The sequence below is a fragment of the Mangifera indica genome, chromosome 11 (genome assembly GCF_011075055.1).
Source record: "Mangifera indica cultivar Alphonso chromosome 11, CATAS_Mindica_2.1, whole genome shotgun sequence".
Lineage (NCBI taxonomy): Eukaryota > Viridiplantae > Streptophyta > Magnoliopsida > Sapindales > Anacardiaceae > Mangifera > Mangifera indica.
The window spans coordinates 13,637,420-13,654,452 of record NC_058147.1 but is presented as its reverse complement, the minus strand read 5'-3'; the positions used below and the strand labels follow the sequence as shown (position 1 = coordinate 13,654,452).

Genomic DNA, 17,033 nt, shown 5'->3' with positions numbered 1-17,033 from the left:
TGCATATAGTTTCGCACACGAGGTGGAAAGGGAGAGTTTTAGGGCTATCGCCCCATATGAGCTTGGAAAGGAGAGGAAAAGGTTTTTTTTTTCCCATTAGGATCTCAAATTCAATAATGAAATTTCCTCAAATTCGAACAAAATTTCAATTTTTGCTGATAGTGATCTAAGCATTACATCTAATAGTTTGGATCATTAACCCTTCTCCTATTTTGCCTTGTCATTGAGAAACTCAAGCTATGTTAGTATGATGTTAGTGTTGTTGCCAAGTCTTTGTTAAATAAAGATACTTGTTGGTTATGTGCCTATAAGCTTTATGATTTTGGGAATTGTTTTGCTTGTTCCATTCTTGCATTTAAACTTCTTGAGCTAGCCTCCTATAAGTTAAGATAATAAGTGAAACAATATCTCCTTGATAGCCACTTAGATGAATATAAATCCAATTATACTACTACTTTAAAGTGCTTGAACTGAGGCTATGCTAGTTAGGTAACAAGACTTCTACAAATGTAAACACATCAAAAACTTTTAGGAGCTACAATTACTAAGACTCATAATGGATACGACTTGTGCAACATTGATAAAGCAATCAAGCATATGTATGATAGTAATTTCTATTATTACCTCTTCTTCAGCTTTTCCTTGAAGGTTGACAACAGCTTATAAAATATAATTTGAGGTATATTAGTAGCAAGATATCTTGAAAAATAAAATACATTAAAAATGCCAATGGAACTAAACTAAAACATCAGTTGTGATCTCATCCGTAATCTTCTTCACCTTTTATATAAATAAATAACAACAAATAAATCTAACATTGATACATATTCTTCTTACCAGATAATATCATTTAGTTTTCTGCACTTAAATTAATAGCAGAATAAGATGGATTAGGGTCAGCGGGGCTCAGCATATTTGTGCCTCTCACATCCATTTTTTATTTGATTTAATATGGCCAAAGGACTATTTCCCACCTAGAGTTTTCTCTAATCTCAAGTTCTTACCTCTTAACTTTGAAAATCCTATTTACCCAACATAGGCGATTAAAATTAATGAAACTCTAATCCTTTAAAATTTTATCTCTTTTGCCCCCCTAAACTTTAAAAACTAAAAGTTTTCCCCAATACAAGTTTTAAAAAATGACAATTTTCCCTTAGGGTTTAGTTTTCAGATCTTCGGTGCCATCTTCGAGGTCATTGTTGGTAGTCTCTCCCTCTCAAAGCTTCCTCTCCCTTTGGTGGTCTTTCTCCACCCATTTGGACGTCTGATTGACATCGAATAGGCTTGTGAGATGAAAAGCTTTGTCGAGAAGACAAAGCTTTTCGTTTTCTCAAACGAAGACGAGACGAGGATCCCATCTTCATTTGGAAAGACGATCATCTTCCTAAAAGAAAACGTTTGGGAAGACAATCATCTTCCTAAATGAAAACAAGATCTTCGTCTTCGTTTAGGAAGACAAAGAGCTTCGTCTTTCCGATGAAGCTCTACATCTCCTGTCATCTCCCAAACCTCATTTGGTGTCGATCGGATGTCCAAATGGGTGGAGAGAGAGAAAGCTTCAAGAGGGAGAGACTGCCGGCAATGACATCGGAGATCTGGAAACTAAACCTTATGGGGGAATTGTTATTTTTTAAAGCTTGGGTTAGGAGGAAACTTTTAGTTTTTAAAGTTTAGGGGAGAAAAAAGAGATTATATTTTAGTTCATTTTTAATATTATAGATAAAATAACGATTTTGTCTTTAAAATCATTAATTTTAATCAGTCATAGGTAGATATTTGAGATTTTCAAAATTATGGGGGAGAAACTTGGGAAAACAACATACTTTGGGGGGAGAATAAGTCCTTTGGCCATTTAATATTAAGGATTGTATCCAAATCAGACGAAAATCTACTAGATTCACTGGTGCTTGGGTTGAAATCATTTGTACTTGGATTGAACCCTTCCACTTCTTTCTCCTCGTGTTGTAGTTGATGCAACCCAGAACTTTTCTCATCCAAATTCATAATATGGAGAAACAAAAAAGAAAAAATCAAGATCAAACTATTAATATATGAATATATCAGTGCAATTCATATGTATCTGGAAAAGATATAACCTATTTTAGTCTATATATAAGATTACGGGAAATCATATTATAAAGAAACCATTACTTAATCATAGGCAGTATATAGAGAAGGTACCAATCTTATTTAATTACTTTGAGCTAGATTCGCCTTTAAAGAAATTTGAAGGCTTGAATCCCCTGGAGTATGCTTCCTCATGCTCTTCATCGATCATGGAACATCTTATGGTATCAGGGAAAAATAAAATATATTTAGTGCATAACATAACTTTATTAGAAAACATATTTTAAACAAGAAATCAACACTAAATTATAGGCAATAAAGAAGGTATATATCTTATTCAAATACCTTGAGCTAGATTGAGCTTTGAAGAAATTTGAAGATCTAAATCGCTGGGAGGTAGAATATGCTTCCTCTTCATCAAGGATGGAACATCTTGGTCTTTTCATAGGTTCGTTAATTTCTTGGGTGAAGACCAAACGGACCCGACACTTCAGTATGTTTAAATTTTTCACAAGTTTGAAAGTGATAATGGCCTCCGTGTCACAGGAGAATTCAAAAGCTTTACATGTATTGCAATTGTACCCCAGCAATACGTGATCCGACTTAATGATCGTCGGTCCAAAGAAAAGCCTTTTTTTATCAAATGTCATGTATTCATTTAGGCATTTCACCAGAAACTCATACTCAGCATTCAAGAAATTAATCCAATCTCGGCCTTTGACAATGACACAGAAGACAAAACCCAAAAATTTCTTATGGTTGAATGAACCTTTTGGTAGCTCTATAACAGATCCCCTACTTTGAATGTTAAACCATTCGGGAATTTCACTTCCAGGGAAACACATAACACCTTGCGGCTTGCCAGGTACCTAATACATATACCATACATAAAAATGGTTATTTCTAATATCATTTCTTTTTATTCATATAAGAAATTGAGATACTGAATGATACCCTTGCATATTGAATAGTTCAAATTCATCTGCGTACATATCCAATGCAGCATCATGCAATATGTTTCTGACTGCATTCCAATTCAGACTGACACAATTAGGGAAGCTGAGTATCCTTCCGCAATGTCTTTGAATTAGATTCTCCAAACCTGAAATTGCTTTCAGCCTATTGCAATTATCTGCTCTAAGTTCTTCTATATTACTCGGAAGCTTTGGTAAAGACTGAAGCCTATTGCAAACACCTATGTTAAGGAGCTTTAACTTAGAAAGGTTCACGATGCTTGTTGGTGGGCTCTCAAGGCTTGAACAATCTTTTAGACTCAATCTTTCTAGACGGGATGCATTCTCAATTGATGATGGCAGCTCTTTTATTGCAGTTCCGTCTAAATTTAACTCTTTTATATTGCGTGGGATCCCTAAAACAAACTTTACCTGTAACAAACCAGAAAGATTAAGTCGTTGAATAGATTCCAAATTACAAACACTGCTTGGAAGAGTTTCAAGCCTTGAACAACCCGCAAGATTCAATTCAACTAGTCTGGAAGGACTTTCAATTGAAGAAGATAATTCTTTTATCGCAGTTCCATCCAAACACAACCGTTCCATATTACATTAGATCCTGGGAGCAGTCTTGAGATTAGAGCAGCCTGAGAGAACAGCATATTTTAAAGACTTGGATTGAAGTCCAATTGGAAGACTGGTGAGGCTTTTGCATTTCCTTAGATTCAACTCAACAAGTTTATTGAGATTCCGAGTAGGAGGAATGATCTTAAACAAACTTGTACAACCTTTTAGAATCAAACACTCTAGATTTTGAGCCTCTGAGAGGTCTGGGAGTATAAGTAGATGCTCCGAGTGACTGAGGTTAATGTATTTTAAATTAGCAACATCCTGTAACAAAAAATATATATATTAAAAATTTATAAGGACAAATTAAATTAAAATTTTATAAAAGAAAATATCATATGAAATCAACATATATATACCTTGATGCCAGTCCATTGTTGTTTAAGATTGCTGCAACGCATCATAAGTACAAGAAGGCTCCGAGGATAAAATTTCAAAGGCAGTGATTTGAAGGGATAAAAATCCCAACAGAGGCATCTTAACTCTGTGAAATCAGATTCTAGCTCTTCAAAACCATGCACATTATTATATTTGCCTTTGTATTTTGATCTATCCACTATTAACAATCTTAGATAATCCACCTCTGAGAAAGCATGAGGATTTAAGTGTATCTCTCTTATTTCAGACATATTAAATCGTCGGCCTTGTATTTTATCAGTTCCCTATAATCAAAATCAAATGATGAGTTAACAACACAATTACTTAAAGGAATATATATTCCTCCCAGAAGGACCACCCCAAGCCCGTTACCACAAGAACTAATGTTACAGAGGAAATATACATGAGGATTTTTTTTGTTGTTCAGTGCATTTTTCCATAATTTTTTTCTGTCAAGAAGAAAGAAACCTAAGACTTATAATAATAGTTTAAAATTGAAATGATAATCTCCTAGATATAATTTTTCTAGATTTCATAATTGATATAAAATAGAAATTGAAAGCTAATTTTTCATTTTTGGTACTTACCTTATTCTTGTTCAATACATCATAGACATCATTATCAAGCCACAGTCGACTATGTTCACCTAGTTTATTCAAGGATTCTTGTCGAACAATTTCCATGCCCATTTCTTGAAGCAAATCATGTACTTCTACCTTTCCATATGAAATAGTTATGAGAGCTTTATCAATAAGTACTCTCAATCCAATACTTGAAGAGAATCTACGAACTAGATGTTTATCCCATCTATTGAAGAAGCATGCGATATCTAGAAATAAATTCTTCTCTTCAATATCTAATCCATCATAACTTATTTTAAGCACCGTTTGAATATCTTGATATAGACAATTTTTTAATTTTTCCAATGTACTTTCCCATTCATATTTTCCCTTATCAAGTAGAAAAGAACCCAAGACTTTAAGAGCTAATGACACACCTTTAGCATAACGTATTACTCTATTTGACAGCTCCATATAATCTTCATCGATGGGATAGTTTTGTTTGAAGGCATGTTGGCTAAACAGTTGAAAAGATTCATCATCATATAATCCTTCAACCTGACATATTCTAGCATGATCCACATTACAACTAACAAGTACTTGTTTATCTCTTGTTGTTATAATGATTTGACTTCCTACACCCAAGTTTTCTAGGTCTCCAATCAATCCATTTATTTGATTTATATTTGTTACATCATCAAAAACAATAAAAACCTTTTTCCTCCCAAGTCTTTCTATTGTGGCAGCATGCCTTATATTGGGGCATTCATCCTCTAATAATATAGAAAGAAGTTTTTCTTGCAACTGAGTTAATCCACGTTTCTCCGATTCTTCTCTAATATTTTGAATGAAATAAAAACTTTCAAACTGACTTAAAATTTCATTGAATACTGCATTGGCAATAGTTGTTTTGCCACTGCCACCCAAGCCCCAAATTCCTACTTTGCATACATTATTCGACCCATTAGATAATAAAGATTTAATTGTCTGAATCTTCATTGCTACTCCAACCAAGTTCTTGTAACTAGAACACGTATTATTCAATCTCTTCAAGACATATTTAATAATTTTCTCTATAAGTGTTGATTCAAGCCTACAATTGAAACATCAAATAATTAAATTTTAAGAGTAATATATAACTTATTTGGTTTAAAAAAATAAAGAAAATACATCAAATAAAAATTAAAATCTAGATATTATAGCCATCAAATAACTATAATCCCCTATTGAAATATATTTATCCTGAACAAAAAAAAAAGCCATAAAGCAATATTAATAGAGCTGACAATTTTTAGCATAATCCATTAACTCAACTCAATATGAAATAAATCATATTAGGATTGAGTTTATTTACACCAAATACAATTTGAGTTATGTTTGGGTTAATCTGATTTGAATTAAATCATGATCAGATTAATACGAAATCAACTCAAAGTTACTAGAATGATTTTAAAAAAATTGACCAATATTAAAAAACAAGTTGAATACAAATATATTTTGTATTTTTATCGGCTTCAATAAAATAATTATTCATCTCAAATGAGTTTTCACTATGTTAATTATTAAAACATATTCAAAAGCTAAAAAGAATACAGAATTGATTTTAAACATCAAGTAATTTCAATTTATTATTAAAATATCCCTTAATATTATATATGTGAAATTTTAATTCAACCATAAAACAATTTAAAAGGGTAATTTCGATCATTATAATACAAATAAAGAATATTAATGATAAATTCCACCAATATATTTTTTAATATAATTAGAGAAAATATAATAATAATAAAATATTAGAATTAGAAAAAAGGAAAATAGTATTTGTTTTTGCATTTTTGTTTGTAGGATTTTTATCAATACAGCTTATTTAAATTTATTATGTTTGGTAGGTAATATCTTTATAATTAACTTCGAAATATTCATGATATTTATATTTAACCATAAATTGTATATTGTATTGTTTGATTTGTGTGGATTTTTTTTTAATTTTCATTGATATATTTATATATTTTCATTATTTAATTATTTATTTGTGTTAATTAATTGAGGTTCTTTATTCAAAAGACAAAATAAGCAAACAATTAAATTGCAATAGTGAAATTTTGTTTTAAAAAACGTGTCATTTTGTGTCCAAATGTGATGTTTAGCGTAAAAACTATGTTTTCTTTTGATAAAACAAGTTTTTTTTTCTTTTATGTTAAAACTAGAGATATTGGTTAAAATAATTATTTATTTTATCTTTTATATATATATAACCATATTTTTTTTATCATACAAATATAATCAGTTTTTAAGCTAATTTTGTCTTTAAAAGAAAAAGATTATGATTTTTAGGGTTGACTAGGTAGTTAGATAGATGGGTTGGCCAATCGGCCATGGTCAATATCACTTGGCTAGCCAATTTTTAAAAATAAATTGGTTCAGTGGTTGCTTGGCAACCACCCAATCAACCTTCCCACCCTTAAAGTTATCAAAATTTTTTACATTTTCATCTTATTTTACGTCATATTTTAATCTTAGTTGGGTGAATATATAAGCTTTTTATCCTGATTGGGTAACTTTATACTTAGTTGAATGAGTATAAAGTCTAAAGATATTTTAAATATTTTATGTTTTAAATCATATATGTATAATAGAAAAAAAATGACTACATATATATACAAGAAAAAAATAGGTTATTTTAATTAATATCCCTTAAAACTAATTGTTTCGAAACAAATTATTTCATTACACAGAAAAATATATTATTTTCTAACAAATTATATTATTATATATTGTGTTTTGATATAATATAAGTTGTTTTATTGTTTTGGTCATCTTAAATAGTACAAAGTTAACATTTAGGATTGAAAAATTTTTCATACAATCTATTTCAATAAGGTTATGATTGAGAGTTTTTAACTGAAAATCTGAAATGATATGATGCGAATAAAGTTTGACAACACAAACTGCCTAATCTTAAGATTAGAATTTCAGTAAAAATAAATAAAAGCTTAGAACTTCAGGGAAAATAAAAGTATAAGGATTCACCTAACAATATTTGAATCAAACCCAGATATATTGGCAGCTTCCGTCAAAGCATTCCTCCATCTCCGTCCCTGCAACATCTCTCTCTCCGTCCGAAATTGTACTTCATGCTTAGCAAGTGCATCTCCAAAACTTCCAGTTTGCTTCCTTACATCTGAAGGATCTACATGATAGAAAATGGGTGTCACGATCTGACCATATTTTTCCTTACATTCGAGGATCTTTACGAGTTCTTGAAGGCACCATTTAGAAGAAGCATAGTTTTTAGAGAAAATGATGATTGAAATCTTTGATCCTTCAATTGCTTCCACAAGAGATGATGAAATCCAGTCTCCTCTTCTAAGTCCATCATCAATGAAAGTTTTAATCTTTCTTCTACACAAAGCTGCATTGAGGTGGCTGGTAAACCCGTTGCGAGTGTCGTCCCCTCTGAAACTAAGAAAAACATCGTAAATGACTGGAGGACGAGAAGAAGAAGCCATCGAATTGCTTGAAGCAATCAAGTCTCTAGAGTTTGGAAATATGTTTAGTAGCGTTTACTTCAAGATTCCTTGAAATTAAAACTCAGAACACGTTGGAGCAGGATATAAATGTAGGGAAATTGAAATGCACACCAATATACCACAAATTTTCATGCGTCCAAACATTATGCCCACCATTTTTTTAATTTTACAATTATACCACAATTTTTTTTTTTGGGTAAGTTATACCACAAAAATGGCTATGTCTCTAAAATACCCCTAACCTTTGCCAGCCCTTTACGCCTTCCTTCAATTTTCTTGTCCTTTTACGCTTTCCTTCAATTTTCCTTAAATAGAAAAGAATTCGTTATTATAAATTATAATTTGCGCCTTTGGATAACTATGAATTTGCGTTTCTGGAATTAGGATAACTATGAACTTGCGGTTCTGGAATTACAGCAAAAAAAAACCAATATTTCACATGGGTTTTGGTTGAGTTTCTAGATAACTATGAATTTGCTTTCCATGTTGGTTGAAGGATTATAAAATAACTATGAATGTATAGGTGCTTATGTTGTTGTCCAGAAACGCAAATCATAATAAGGATTTCATTTATGTAAAATAAACTTTACACAAATTCTTTCATCGTTTCGTTTGCGGATGAATATGGTTGACTGTCCCCTAGACAAGTTCTTTCCACAAATTCTCCACAAGTCAGCCTAGGCAAGCAATTCTGTAAAATAAGCTTTACACAAATTCTCTCCACATCATTACGTTTTTGGATGCATTTGGATGACTCCCGCCTAGGCGGGACTAGTTATGTCTAGAGTTAAAGATGGGCACGTCTGGACATTCAGGCCAACCATGCCTCCCATTCGTTTCTAAAAATACAACAATATCAAGCATAATTTTAATATATTTAATAGATCTTTTAGTTAATAATTCAAATGTAAAATATCTAATTAACTATTAAATTTAATATAATATAATATATAATCAAAATTCAATCATTATAAAAAATTATAGGGAGAAATTAGAGATTTGGATAACAAAAAATTAGGTTTTTTGTTTTATATAGTTATGAAATTATAATAAATAATTAAAATACAATAGATCAATAAACAAAATTGGGTTTAAAAAATGAGTTAGATCTTTTAACTCAAATTTAGTTTGAATTTAAATTAAAAAAAATCTGACCTAAACAAACCCTAACCAAACCAACTTTAGATTATGCCTTCATAGGACCAATATAGTACATAAAAGCATTTTTTCTCAAATCTCCTGATGAAAGCCTTAAACGATGGGAAATCAAAATTTTACCATCCTGATGTTAGAACATAATTCTTCCATATGAGCACTGCAACCTGCAAAATAGGTTTTAATCATCCATATTTGCATATATTTTCTTCCTTGTGTGTTACTCAACCTCTTTCCACCTCGAACGGTAAGTCTTTCCTGCAGCGACACTTAGAACTTTGTTGGACTGAGGAGTCTCTTTTCCATTGTAGCATTAGAAAGCCCAACAATAATTTCATCAACCTCCAACTGTTTCCTCTCTCTGCAAGCCAAGTTTCCTATCAAAAGAGATTATGGTTTCCTCTCTCAACAAGCCAAGTTTCCAGTTAAAAGAAACTAAAATATTGTTGAACATAGTTAAACTCGAACCTGAGCTATACATATTCTTTTTGATGGGCCAAATTAAAATCTTGGAGATTAACATAATGTAACAATTATATGTATGTCTAAAGGGTAATATTGTCTTTTCATAGTTAATTGAGTTATTTTGAATTATTGTCAAAGGTGTAAATGTGTTAAAACAAAAATAGCAAAAACGGTTCATTTGGGAGTTAAATGAATCGGTGTGCAAAGGACTTCAGTAGTGCGGCATCATTTTCTTACAAAAGAAAGAAATAGTGCCTGAGAAATGAACAACAGAGAGAGCAACTCATTTGACAAAATAGACCGTTCCGTTGCTTCGACGAGTTCTGGGCTGCTGAGAAGGCATCCGACGGTGGTCAGGTTTTGGTTAGTCGTTTTCAGGTGAGTCGGTTGATGGTGTATATGTTACCGTATAGCTATCATATAAATGTAAATGTTATGAAAAACTGGTGTAATTTTTCACTTGAGAAATAATATATGAGGTATTATTCAGTTTAGAATATGTGCGTGTGAGTTTCTCTGAGCTTTTTTTTTTTTTGTTTGTCATGGTATCAAAGCCTTTGATTGGCATCAATGACTAGCTTGTCGTCAAATTTTCAAAACACTCCAGAGAAGTTTGTAGACCCTAGTGTCGCGTTCAACAATAATATCTCAGTGCCAAGTGGTTTTCCTATGACTACGCTTCAGGTGATAAATCAAAAGCTTACTGAAGATAATTACAAGTATCGGCGTGCTCAATCTTATATATTGTCGGTGTTTTTGAGCTTGATGAGTAATTTACTAAAGTGATTGTATGTCCTTCTCCATTTGTGATTGTTGAGAATGATGCATGTGGAAATATTGTTAACAAACAGAATCCTAAATATCATAAGTGGAAAAAACTAGACAAATTATTGATGAGTTGGTTAGTAGCATCCATATCAGAAAGCACGTTTAGTCACATTGCAAGGTGTAGTTTTGTGCATGAAATTTGGATAAAATTAGAGAATTTTTTCACTGCTAGGTCGAAGTTGAGAGTGTTGAGTCTAAAAAATATGCTTCAGACTATAAAAAAAGGAAATTTAACAATACATGAATATCTTAGAAAAATGAAAAATGTGGCTGATGCATTGATAGCTAGTGGTCATAATGTAACAGAGGGGTAATTGATTAATTGTATATTGGATGGTATTATACCACAATTTAATCCAGCTTTGGTGCATATAACTTCTAAGCTTGATGAATGTGCTAGTGGTTTAAACCTGGGAGATGCGAAGGCAATTTTACAAAGGTATCAACAAAGAATGTCCGAACACTTTGTATATGGTTTTGATATACATGGAGGATTAGTGAATATGGCCAGTAGAATTGTAGGATGAGGTTGGTAGTAGAGACTATGAAAACCAAAAGATGAGCAGTGTGTCTGAAGTTGAAACTGAAAATTTTCCACAAAGTCAAATGATAGGTCAAGGCAGGCGTTTTAATTAGCCTAAAGTAATATGTCAGGTGTGGAAAGAGTGGCCATATAGCTTTGCAATGTTACCATAGATTTGACATAACCTATATAGCTAATGTTGGACAAGTAGAATACTTTGGAGGACAAGATGTGTCGATACAATCTAGTTTTTCATCTAGCGTTGGATAGAATGGTGGACACGTGATGAATACAACGGTGAGTAAGGCTGATTCACAGTAGCCTAGAGCAATTAAGAAAGCACAAGTGAATAAAAGGCATGAAGGAGGTGGAAACAATATTGGCATAACTAAGGCAGCTAAAGGTTTTATTGCTACTCCAGCAACAGTGGCTGACCCTGCATGGTACATGGATTCCAAAGCCAGAGGCCATGTTATTTCGAACTCAGCTCAACTGGACAATAAGGTGGGATATGAAGGCAGACAACAACTTTACGTGGCGGATTAGAGAATGCCTAAATATTTCACATATAGGTTTTTCCTTCCTTTCAACTACTTTAATTAACAAATGCCTACACCTTAAGAAGTTACAAAGTCTCTCTCTAAAAGCCATGCTCTCACCTCTCTCTAACCCTTTTCCCCCATTTCTTTTCTTCGTCCCTATAATCTTTTCTGTCCATTGGTTACTATCATCTACAGTAGCTTTTCCTGTTCTCCTCCCCTCCTTCCCCCCTCCCTCGTCCCCCTTAGTTGAGCCTTTTTGCCTTTATGCCCCTCTCTTATTCTTTGTTCGCTATCTTTCCTCTTCAGTGTCTTGGTGCTCTCCTTGATTTTGTTCAGTGTTGCTCTATGTTCCTTGGTTGGGTTTGGTTCTCCTTCATGGGTGTGGCGGCGTGTGGTCTTCCTTTTCTCAGCTGCTTAGTATGGGGTATTTTTCTGAGGTCCTTGGTGGTTCGGTGTGTATGTTGTGGGGGTCACTTTTTTTGTGTGATTAATATAACAAAAGACCTATTGATTATCTCAAAATTAACCAAAGACAATAATATTGTAGTAGAGTTTAAATTTGATTCTTGTCTTGTTACGGATATGGAGACTGGATTTGTGATTCTCAAAGGGGTTGTGAGAGATGGGTTATACCACCTTCAACCAAGTACCAATGTTGTCCTTACAAGTTTTACTGTGTCTACTGAGTCAATAAAACAATCTTCTTGTGTTTTTAATAATAAGATAACTAGAATTTTGCTTTATATACTAAGAAAATGGATTCAAGTGTGTGACATGGGAGGTTAGGCCATCCTTGTACACAAATATTGAGTTCTGTATTCAAAATTTTGCAGCTGAATGCTTCTAATATTAATAAAATGTCATTTTGTTATGATTATCAACTTGGAAAGAACCATTTAAGAACTTTTCCTAATTATGTGTCTATAGCCAAAAATCCTCTTGAACTCATTCATGTAAACTTAGTGCCTGTAGAAGGGTTTAGATATTATATAGTGTCAGTAGATGACTTTTCTAGGTTTGTGGATTTTTCCATTAAAAGCTAAGAGTGAGACTGCGGAAAATTTTCTTAAGTTTCAAATGGTTATTGAAAAACAACTAGATAAGAAGATCAAAACCATTCAAAGTGACTGGGATGGGGAATTCAGAAGCCTTACCTCAATTCTTAATGAAAAGGGTATAAATTTTAGGCACTATTGTCCATAAATTCATCAACAAAATGGGAGGGTAGAAAGGAAACATAGGCATTAGGTTGAAACAGGTCTAACACTTCTGTCACATGCACATTTGCCTTTATCTTTCTGGTGGTTAGCCATTCAGGCTACTGCCTTCCTTATAAACTGATTACCAACTCATGTTCAATCTTTAGCTTCACCATATCAAGTGCTTTTTAATGAATCAGATGATTACTCTTTCTTAAAAACCTTTGGATGCATATCTAAGACCTTATAACAGACAAATTAAGTTTCCATACACAAAAATATGTTTTTATTGGATATAGTTTACAACATAAAGGATATAAATGCTTGGCCTCTTCTAGCCGAATTTCTATTTCGACCAGTGTCAATTTTAATGAGAGTAAGTTTTCATTCAAAGAAAAATCTTTCTTTGCTTCAACAAAACATACTTGCTAGCAGCCTAACTCCTGTCAATTAGTATATGTTAGAAAGTTTCTTCATTCCTGAAAATACAGAATCAAATATTCATATGTGCATTCCTTCTAAGGAGGTAGAGAAAAATATTTCTAGTCTAGTCCTAACAGAATAAGAATCATGACATTCAATCTACAACAGATGTTTCACTCCTTTAATATTTCAAATTCTTCACAACATACTCCAACAAATAATTATACCACAGTTCCAAATTTAAACTCTTGTCTTGAGTCTACAAAACATTTTCTACAAAAAGTGACTCCCTACCAATAATATCCTTACTAGATAGTATATCCACAATCCATCTTAGACTTGTTTTGCCAATAGAAAATACCTTATTGTCCAAGAGTGATAATGAGTCTCTAGTAGCACCTGTTGGTTCAAAACATCCAACGGTAACCAAATTAAAAACTGGTCCATTACTTCCACCAAGAGTGTTTATCAATAGCCTAATGAGTCAAGAGTTAGTAAAGCCAAAAGTCGCACATTATAGAGCTTTAAGCCTCAATGGTTTCAAACTATGAAAGATGAATTTTAGCCTTGCAAAAGAATCTTACCTTTGAGTTAGTTCCACTAGAGTCTAGTATGAATGTGGTTAATCACAAGTGGGTGTTCAAAACTAAGCTGAAGGCAAATAGTTCTTGCAAAAATTCAAGGCTAGGTCAATGGCTAAGGGGTTCCAACTAACCCCTATAATAGACATTTATGATACTTTCAGTCTTGTTATAAAACCTATCACTTTAAGAATCATTTTTACACTAGATGTGTCACATAATTTGCCTATACATCAAGTTGATGTTAATTATTCCTTCTTGAATGAAGTGTTAAAAGGAGGAGGTATATATGACTCAACCTAGGGGTTTTGTTGATTCTACAAAACTCAATCATGTGTGCAAATTGATCAGGGCTTTATATGGCCTAAAGTAGGCCTTAAGAGCCTAGTATGACAAGCTTATGGATGAGTTAATATTGAAAAGCTTTAACAAGTCCTTGGTTGACTCTAGTTTGTTTAACTACATGAATCAATGGGTGATAGTGTATATATTGGTGTATGTTAATGATATATTTTTAACAAAGATAGATTCAAAATTATTCAAGCCTTGGTTTCTAATTTAAATATGAGTTTTGCATTAAAAGATATGAGAGAATTAAGCTATTTCTTGAGATTTTAAACACATAAACATGAAATAGGGCTTGTTTGTGTCAAACTAAATATACACAAAACGAATATGAATGATGCTAATCATTCAACTCTTCCAGTGGCTATTAGGTTAAAGCTTTGTTCAGAAGATAGTTATTTGAAAAGCCAATAGTATATAGGAGACTATTAGGGTTTTGTTGTATTTGTTAATGACTAGACCTGATTTGGCATGGTAAGCTGTTAAGAGGATTCTAAGGTATGTTAAAGGAACCTTAAATTATGGATTGGTGTTTATGCTTGCTTAAATTCTATCAATAGAGGCATATGCAAATGTGGATTAGGCAGGAAATTTGAGTGACAAAAGATCAACCGGTAGGTTACGTGTCTTCTTGGGAGAAAATCTAGTGTAATAAAGTTCAAGAAAACAAAAGGTGGTAGCATTGTCTTTAACAAAGGCAAAATATAGAGTTTTAAGTCAAGTCTTTACGAAGCTTTATTGGATTCAAAATTTACTAACAGAGATAAAAATGCAGTGGATTAATACACCTGTTATTTAGTGTGATAATCAAGGAGTAAAGCTTCTGGTTGATTTCAGTTAAAATAAAAGAAGCGCTACGGGTATGGCTGATTATTCTAAAATATTTCTAGTAAACTAGAGAGGAGATTGAAAGCCTTAAGGGACACTTTGAAGCCTTAAGATGCAAGGAGTCATCAGAATTCACCTAAAGCCACGAGAAAACTTGCTCGTTTGATAAAGGAAAGGTAAGTATGATATTCTCTCTTGATTAAGTAACTATTGATGGTAAACATGGATTGATGGTCTATATGGATTTGCAATAATGATGAGAAAATCATAAAATAGAGTGCATAAATATCACAGATAAACTTAAATACATAAATATAGTCCAACATGTAAAATGATCAAAATGCCCTTGCCCTATGCACTATATCAAGCTAACCTGTTGATCTCCCACCTCTGTGTTGCTGTTCCACAAACCTATCTGCAAAACTACAAAAGAACACAGTTAGTAAAACATACTTGGTAAGTGGGTGACCTCACACCAATAAAGTGTACATATTACAATTATCCATGCTTTCATATGTGTCCTTTATATAACCTTCTTGTGATATCACAAATGTTTTCCCAGTATTGCATATGTCTATCCAAATAACTCAACACTCTGTGCCTAATATCATTATCTACACCATCCCTAATGTCTTCTATCCAACGATGTATAATGACATCCTAAACATTTTATGAAAGCACGTGACATCCCCGATGTCATCTATCAATGTACCCTATACACATGTTGGTCGAGCTTAAGGTTGAGGTCACATAGATGGTCACACAAACTAACCTTATTGTTTTCACCACCATACCACACAAAGCTCGAGGCACAATCACACTGCATATAACTCTGTAATATGTCACACTACACAAAGCTTGGTGACAAATGATATTACATATAGTTCAATGATACGTCACACTTTACACAACTTGGTGATAGGTCATACTACAAATAGTTCAATGATGAATCCACACTACACTAAGTTTGGTAAAACACACATATTGCACAAAACTTTGTGATAAGAATCATATATTATATCGTTAGTGTTTTCGATTCAAAACCACTTTGGTTGGGGTCCATATCATCGTTCACATAATCGAGTACCCCTAATAATGGTAACTATCGAAATCACCGCGAAACTACTCCTTATCCAAAAATTCAAACGCTTTGACCATGCATGGGCATGTGCCTACTTATACATCAGCATGTACCATGGTCGTGCATGTCATCCAAACTTAACTAATTATCATGCATCTAATAGAAAAAGACTATTTTGCCCTCACCATCATATATACGAGCATGTGGCCTTTCCACACTGTCGTGCAAGCCCAAATCCACATACACTCAATTTATTAAGCACAATCAATCACAAACAAAGTCAAAAGACTAAAATAACCTCAAACAATTTTGTGAATATTACATGCATCTTTTGGGTATGTGGGAATTTAATAATTACCATGTGTTATAATTGATGCATGTGTTTGGGGGAAAGTTTTAAGTTAACACGTCTTTTGGGTGCATATTCTAGGTAAGGGTATGTTTTTGGAGAAGAGTGTCACAATTCTAGGTCGTAGACATTTTAACTATACCATTGTTTGCCAGTTGGTTTTACATGTTGAGAAATAGGTTAAGTCTGATGGAAGTATCTGATCGAGAAAGAAGTAATACAAGGCGTGACAAAGAAAATAAAGGAAGAAGAGCAAGTTCAAAATGGCGAAACTTTGACTTGTCAGCTTATAAACATAATGGAGAATGATGTTTCAATAGAGAATGGAGTTCAGTTGAAGGAAGACATTGTTGTATAGGGAATAGTGAGTTTTATTGAAACAAAAAGTAAGAAGGATATTAGTGTTGAGGGAAGAATTTATTATAAATAGAATAACTTATGGTAGGAAATTGTGCTATTAGTAAATAAGTTGTAAGAAAAGAGTAGTGGGATGATAATTGAATTGGTTTTACAATGGTAGTCTTTTCTAGAGAAAATCAAACATTACATGTTTGATTTGAGGGAAGATGCTGAAACAAACATTGCAAAAATGGTGCATT

General features: G+C 32.8%; 1 protein-coding gene across 1 annotated transcript; it reads right to left on the bottom strand.

Annotated features, from left to right (window-relative positions):
- Positions 1–2,194: 2,194 nt before the first annotated feature.
- Positions 2,195–8,139, bottom strand: LOC123228766 (disease resistance-like protein DSC1; the record flags this gene model as incomplete). The annotated part of the gene is made up of 8 exons (XM_044654220.1): positions 2,195–2,285; positions 2,413–2,936; positions 3,012–3,605; positions 3,648–3,911; positions 4,007–4,309; positions 4,613–5,143; positions 5,477–5,678; positions 7,616–8,139. Coding segments are annotated over 8 exons (3,033 nt in total), but the record flags the coding sequence as incomplete, so codon positions are not given.
- Between the last annotated feature and the right edge of the window lie 8,894 nt (positions 8,140–17,033).